The sequence below is a fragment of the Gavialis gangeticus genome, unplaced genomic scaffold, assembly GCF_001723915.1.
Source record: "Gavialis gangeticus isolate Ggan-Ray unplaced genomic scaffold, GavGan_comp1, whole genome shotgun sequence".
Lineage (NCBI taxonomy): Eukaryota > Metazoa > Chordata > Crocodylia > Gavialidae > Gavialis > Gavialis gangeticus.
The window spans coordinates 13,008,473-13,015,104 of record NW_017729018.1 but is presented as its reverse complement, the minus strand read 5'-3'; the positions used below and the strand labels follow the sequence as shown (position 1 = coordinate 13,015,104).

At 59.5% G+C, this 6,632-nt stretch overlaps 1 protein-coding gene across 1 annotated transcript in view; it reads right to left on the bottom strand.

The window, feature by feature from the left end:
- Positions 1-6,632, bottom strand: part of PCSK4 (proprotein convertase subtilisin/kexin type 4) — a gene marked incomplete at its 3' end in the record, with an annotated part of 19,043 nt that overhangs the window by 2,761 nt on the left and 9,650 nt on the right. The window contains exons 3-10 of the mRNA XM_019513163.1: positions 4,965-5,083; positions 3,990-4,085; positions 3,604-3,732; positions 2,204-2,280; positions 1,514-1,602; positions 701-873; positions 349-561; positions 141-241 (exon numbers count right to left, since the gene is read on the bottom strand). Of these exons, the coding sequence (XP_019368708.1) occupies positions 141-241; positions 349-561; positions 701-873; positions 1,514-1,602; positions 2,204-2,280; positions 3,604-3,732; positions 3,990-4,085; positions 4,965-5,083 (997 nt within the window). The remainder of the gene's footprint in view (positions 1-140; positions 242-348; positions 562-700; positions 874-1,513; positions 1,603-2,203; positions 2,281-3,603; positions 3,733-3,989; positions 4,086-4,964; positions 5,084-6,632) is intronic.

Below are 6,632 nucleotides of genomic sequence, written 5' to 3'. Positions count from 1 at the left end.
GGGGGGGGGGGGGGGGTCTACGCCTGGTCTCCAGCGCTTGGTCCTCAGCTGTCTCAGCAGACAAACCAGCAAAGGGACCCCACCGCATGGCAGAGGGCAATTAACAGGGGCATGCAAGCACTTTGCATCTGGCCACTCACTTGGCTTCCAGCGCGAGCGCGATCATCCCGGCCGCGAGCGGCGCGGAGGCCGAGGTGCCCGTGTGCCTGTTGGTGCAGCGGTGGTGCAGGTCTGTGGTCACCTGCGGAGGCAGATGCGGGTTAGGGCGCTGGGCGGGCACGGGGGTGCAGAGACGCCCCGGGTGCGAGGCTGCGGCAGAGGGGCGAGGAGGAGGGGCAAGGGGCTCACTATCTGGCGGTCCTGCCGGGCACCGCTGCTGTACGTGGCAGTGAGGGTGGAGGCGCAGGCCTCGCTGTACCAGGGCACCCTGCCACTCTCGGTGGCGCTGCCCACAGACAGCGTGTAGATGCTGTTGGTGTAGCCGTCGCAGTTGCAGTTGTCGTAGCGCAGGCCGCCGTTCCCCGAGGCCCAGACGAACACGGAGCCCAGGCCACCCCGGCCCTGGTGGGAGGGGGGCAGGTGGGTCACTCATAGTGTGTGGGGGGGTCACTCCCTCCACGGAGCTGCCCCCCACCCCTTGCTGCAACGGGGCAGCCTTCCCCACGGGCTCCTGCAGCCCCAGCCCAGAGGCCGTGCTTACGTTCACTATCCCCTTGTAGAAGGCTTCCATGGCCAGCACCCCTGGCCCGTCCACGGTCTTGCCGTCATCCTCCGGGCCCCAGCTGGCACTGTAGATGTGGATGTGCTGGGGCCGCAGGCTCAGGGACTGGGCCTCCACGATGTCCGTGATGGGGCCGTCCAGCATCCTCACGCCTGGAAGGACACAGAGGAAGGACACCGGGCTCATCGGTGCTGCCCCGCTATGGGTTCACAACAAAAGCTTTGCACTCCCCCATGAGGATTTGGGGCAGGAGCCCTGAAAACAGCCCCATCACAGCAGCCTGCTTGTGGCAGAGCCTCCTAGAAGTGCCTCCTCACTGGTAGCAGAGGGCGAGCCCCCTGCCAACCTCCCAGGAGCTAAACCAGCCTGTTGTTGCCTCCGAACCGTGTTTGCCCTTAAGAAGCACGGAGCCACGTGGCTGCAGGTCCTCAGCCTGCAAGGACGGCACCGTGCAGTGTGGCTCCTGGAGAAATGCAGCTCCCGCGGCCCCGAAAGGGATGTCGCTACTCCAGGCATGTGGCAGCCCGGCACCAGTGCCCTCTCGCGGCCTCGGCCTCCACCCACAGGCAGTTGCTCGAGCAGGGCCGGCTTGCAGGGATGCTGCCTTTGCTAGGTGGGAACAGACTTCCCATGGAGTCAAGCACCTGCCGCTCCTCCCCTCGGTGGCTGGCAGGGAGTTGTAAGGGCCCCGAAGCCCAAGCCCATGCAGGCCAGTCGGGCCAACTCTTGGGCTGCCTCCTGGACCCTCCCCGCATCCTGAGAAGCCTGGCTCCGGGGGTGCAAGCCGCTCACCTCCGATCCGCGCATTGTGGGCGACACCTGCGCCGCAGATCCCGTTGTTGGCCAGAGCCGCCACCTCTCCTGCGCAGCGTGTCCCGTGCCTGTTGGGCAGAGCCAGGAGATGCCACCGCGCTCAGGATGCCCTCGGTGCTGCCTCTCGCTCCAGCACAACTCAAGGAGGCAACAACTGTTCTCCGGCATGTCGGGGTTGCTCATCCTTGCGTTGGCTTAGACAACGGACCCCACTGCTTCCCTCACCCCACGCCCCTCTGTGGAGGCTGTGGGACCCCAGGGTCCTCGGCCCCCAAGTCTGTCGAGAGCAGTCTCGCTGCGCCTCGCGCTCCGGCACGACTGGGTTTGTGAGCCGAGGCCTTTGAAGCCACACAGCGCCCGCCCAGCCTGTTTTATGGCCCAGCCTTGCTTAAAGCAGGATCAGGACCCTCCACTTGAGTCAGCTGGGGGTGAACGATACCGGAGAGGACCCCCTGGGAAGGGAGTACGCACGCGCTCACAACCCCTAACGTGACTCCGCCATTGCAAAGGGAGCAAATTCTCTCCACCTCTCCTGCCCCCAGTGCAGCCTCCTAGCCCGCCTTGGGAAACGGACCCAAGAGCTTAGCTTGACCCACAGAGATATGTTCACTAGTGCAACCACTAGTGCGAGGAGGCCAGGTGTCGCAGCGGCACGTCTGGAGCACTCACCGGTTCTCATCCCAGCTGTTGTAACGCGGCTGCGGGTCGGGGTCGTTAGCGTTGAAGTCATAACTTGCGAAGGGATCCTGCAGCAAAAGGCAATGCCGGGGTGAGAAGCCCGTCGGCACTACCCTGTGCGCTGCGCTCTCTCTACACCATGCTTCGCAACCTCGCTAGGCTCAAGGGCCCCCGGGAAAACGTCAGCTCCGCGTTTTCACTCGCATTTCGGAAAACCACCAGCGCCATTGGAAAGAAGCCGGGAAGCCCCCGGCAAGTCAGAACAGTTTGGATGTCCTGGATCACTACCGAAATCTCGGAGTTCATCTGGGGGACTTTGCGATCCTCATTTGGGAATCACTGCTCTACACACCCTTGCCCAAAATAGAGCCATTAAAGAGACAAAAATCTTTCTCCAGGCGGCACTCCAGACTTTGGCAGCTCTTTACAGAGATTGTTTCTGCAGCTCTGCCCTCCCATGCAAAACCATACCCTGGCTTTGAAGGCAGGAAAGCAGAGCCTTGAGCCATAAATTTTTGGCTTCTTCCCCTAAGTGGAGTCCTCTGGGTCCTGCCGTCCTAGCAATACGCAGATGAGCACTTGGCTCTTACAATCCAACCGGGGCGCTGAGGCCTCATCTGCAATGCCTCGCACTGGGCTAAACGGCACATCGGTTTGACAAACAGGGTTTAATTGAAGCCTTGCAACTTTACAGATTACTGTATTGGGTCACTGCAGCTTAGCTTGAATGCTAAAGCCGCTGTGTGTCCTGAAGACCAAAAATTGTATAGGGTTTTGCGTAAAAAATATATATATAAAAAAAAAATCCCCACACCGGTTAAACGGGTGCTACTCTGTTTAGCCCAGGTGTGACAGGCACTCCCAGCTCTCAACCAGCACTCTTCAGCATTGCCTCCCAAGGTTCTTTACAAAAGAGGTCAGGGTCGTCGCCCCCATTTCACTGATGGGGAAACTGAGGCACTAATAAGACCAGCCTAGCAGAGCTGTGGCAGAGTCAGGGACTGAAGCCAGGTCACTGGAGGCCCAGCCCAGTGCTTTAACCATTGCCCCACACCCCTCGTGCCTGGGGAGACTTATGTGCACGTGGAGGGATCTGGTGTTTACTGGTTTTACAGCTTCCTTTAATCGACTCTCGCTGTGTCGCCTTTGAAAAGGGCCAGGACACGATCACCCCCTTCCCTGCTGGGAGGGTTTGGTGGGAAGAGACTCGGTCTCCTGACCCATCCACGCCATACTGGAAGGGCCAGTAAGGGCTCCCCACCATGACAAGGACATGGGGCCCTGACCAGTTCCAGCTCCCAGTCTCTGCCTTGGTAAAGGAAGAGCTGGCTGCCGCTGGATCCCAAACCACCCAGCCGTGAAAGGCACCGGTGGCGCCAGGCTGCTCGTACGTAGTTAGCAGAGAGGTCGGGGTGGTCCTTTTCGATGCCATCATCCAGGATGGAGACCACCACCCCTGCACCCGTGTAGCCTTTGCTCCAGGCCGCGAGGATGTTCAGGTCTGGATTCACATCGTTATTCTGCAACGAGAGCCAGGTGGATCTATGAGGCCAGCCTTCTCCGCTCCTCAAAGCAGCTGCTTCTGGCTGGCATTGCGCTTGAGAGCTGGGGAGAACAGGGAGCCCCACATCCAGCCAGAAGCAGAGCGGAGGATGGAAACCAGGAGCCCTGGCGCCCCGTAGGCCACTCTCACCACTAGCACGTGCTTCCTCCGACCACAGCGGCAGAGCCGGAAGGGGCTGGGGCAGGGGAGGCAGCAGAGTGGGCAAAGCCTTACCATGTACCACTGCTGATGAAACCAGGGATCTGTTGGCACCACCGTGACCGTCCTTCTTGCTCGCCTCTTCAGAGTCTGCTGCTCAAACCAGCGCACCTAAGACGGAAGCAGTCAGCCCTTAATGCCAAATCTGCACGTTCCTGCACGGCAGATGCCATCCCTCACCACGTATTTACCACATGCTTTATGTGCTTGGTGGAAGAGCTGGTGTATACCCGGGGGCTGCGTTTCCAGGATCCGTGTAAAAGAACCGTAAGAGCCCGCACGCCTCAGCCCGCAGAAAAGGACTGCCCATCACTTCCTCTCCCAGTTAGGTCTGCTGGCCTTTTGAAGGACAAGGCATCAAAGAAGCCAGGGCATCCGCAGCAAATGCATCCAAGCGTTGCCTTTAGGAGACCGATTCTTGGGAAACAGGGGCGGTTTGCTCTGTCCTCGTGCATCAGGTCTGACCCCCAGGCATGCTGAAAGGAGAGCACTTCCCCACCCACGTGCAGGGGACGGGTTCATGCTGCACCATCCCTTCTGGTTCCCCTTGGCTGATGGTTACATGTGTTGGCTGCCGGCTTTGCGATGCCGTCCAAACTGTGCCTGCATGGTAGCTCGCACAGGCATAACTGGGCAGCTCTGACCCGGGTGGGAGGAAAGGGGCCAGGCTGAACCTCCACCACAAGCTGTGTGCTGCAGGCAGGACCTCCTGGCTGACGTTTTAGGGCCTGTAGGCTAGGCAAAAGGCCATTAGCAAATAGCCTAGCACAAGGGTGGCCAACCGGAGGCACGGGTACAAGTGGCACGGGCAGCCTGTGTGCGTGGTACGCAGCGGACTGGGGAGCGGACAAGCGGCACAGTGGCAGGCAGGGCAGGGAGCAGAAAGCAGAGCGGGAAGGGAAAGCAGATCCGCGGAAGCTGGGGATGGGGCAGGGCTACCAAAAGCTTGGCCCCCACCAGCCTAGCAAGAAGAAGTGAGATTTTATTCACCTTGGGCTCCCTTTTCAGACGCACGTGCCAGCCCCAGTGTCTGTTCAGGGATTTCTGCACCAGGCCTCGGTGCTTTAAATGGTAATAGGGCTCCCCTTCGATGACCTGCGGGAATAAGGCTTAATAAATCTCTGAACAAAGGTGACAATCCCAAGCTGCCTCCAATAATAAGCTTGTATGGGTCTACATAGCAATAGTCCTGTGCACCAACTGGCATGCTCTGAGGCCGCAAGCTCCCGGCCGGCCAGATCTCCGTTAACACGAACAACAAGAGTGCAAAGGCAGGAGTGCACAATTCCCTTTTCGTTCCACATTTGTGTCTGGCGTTTTAAAATTCTCAGGAAAGGTGGGAGGTCTGTCGGTGGCATGGCTTGCCTTGGTACAACGGTGAGAATAGGAGAGGTGAGTGACTCTGGTGGCAGCCGCAGACCTGATTACATAGCTGGAGAGGGTGAACTGGATCCCGACTGAGTTGTGGCACACACTAGGGAAGCACCTGCGGGCCATTCAAAACGAGAAGGCAATGCAGCTCTCTTTACAATACATCTCAGCCCTCTCCTTTGCCTTTTCCTCTGCTGCTAATCCTCTAGCGACAGCATTAGTGCAGATTTGGTGCCAGACGCTCGGATTATTTTATTACGGCCTCGTTATATGGATCCTCTTTTTAAAGATACATGAACTGTAAAAAGCATCTCCTGTCAATGCCATTAGACACTGGGGATGCTGGAGACCACTTAAAGCCATTAACTTGTGTTGCAGCAGGATGGTGATGCTGAACTGCCAAATAAAAACCGTCTCCTAGTAAAGGCTTCTTAGACAAAGATTCGTTAGAGAAAAGGAGGGGAGTAATGGAAGGAAAATGGCAGAGTAAGATGATGGGTTTGTGGGGGAGAAAGAACCCGTTGTCGAGAGCCCAATGCATCACGGCTGCATCAGAATCTCCTAATTAGCCCGGTGTAGGGCATTGCTCTCGCGGCCCAGAGGTTCATCTGTAATGGCCATCACATGCCGTTGGAAGCGCATTAGAGATACAGCCGCTGCCCTGACTTGGGACTTCTGGGCCTTAAATGCTGGAGGCTGCAAGTGGGAGAGGAACAAAGTGGGGATAAAACTAACCCTGGTCCTGGGGGCTCACTCCCCCTTGCAGCATTCGCTCTCCCCCAGGCGACCCCGGGGCCCGGACAAGATGGACCTGGGGGTGAACCCGGCAAATGGCAATTCTCACATTCACCTCGGCCCCTCGTTACCTGCCACCCGAGGAGGGCAAGACAGAGGCGAGCCCGCGCTCGGCGGGAGGTTTGCCACCTGGAAAAGCAGACTTTGGGCTGCTTGTAGCTGGTGGGCAGACGTCTCCCTCCTTGCCCCCCACCCGGCGTAACCGCACCGCCACGCGCGTGCGCGGAAAGGGACGGCTAAGGCCGCGCAAGGGAGCGGCTCCTTGGATGGGGCAGGGAGCAGAGAAGTGTTTTGGGGCAGCTGCTGCTGGGAGGGGGGCGCGCAAGGACTGCCCCCTCCCCGAAGACCCCGGGCACCATGCCCGCTGCCCCAGGGCGGCCCTCACCTGCCCCAGGAAGAGCAGGCCGTGCTTGCGGGCCAGCAGCTCGGCCGTGGCGGCGCCCCCGGGCACCCTGGCGGCCCAGCTGTTCAGGTAGACGCCGGGGGCGGCGC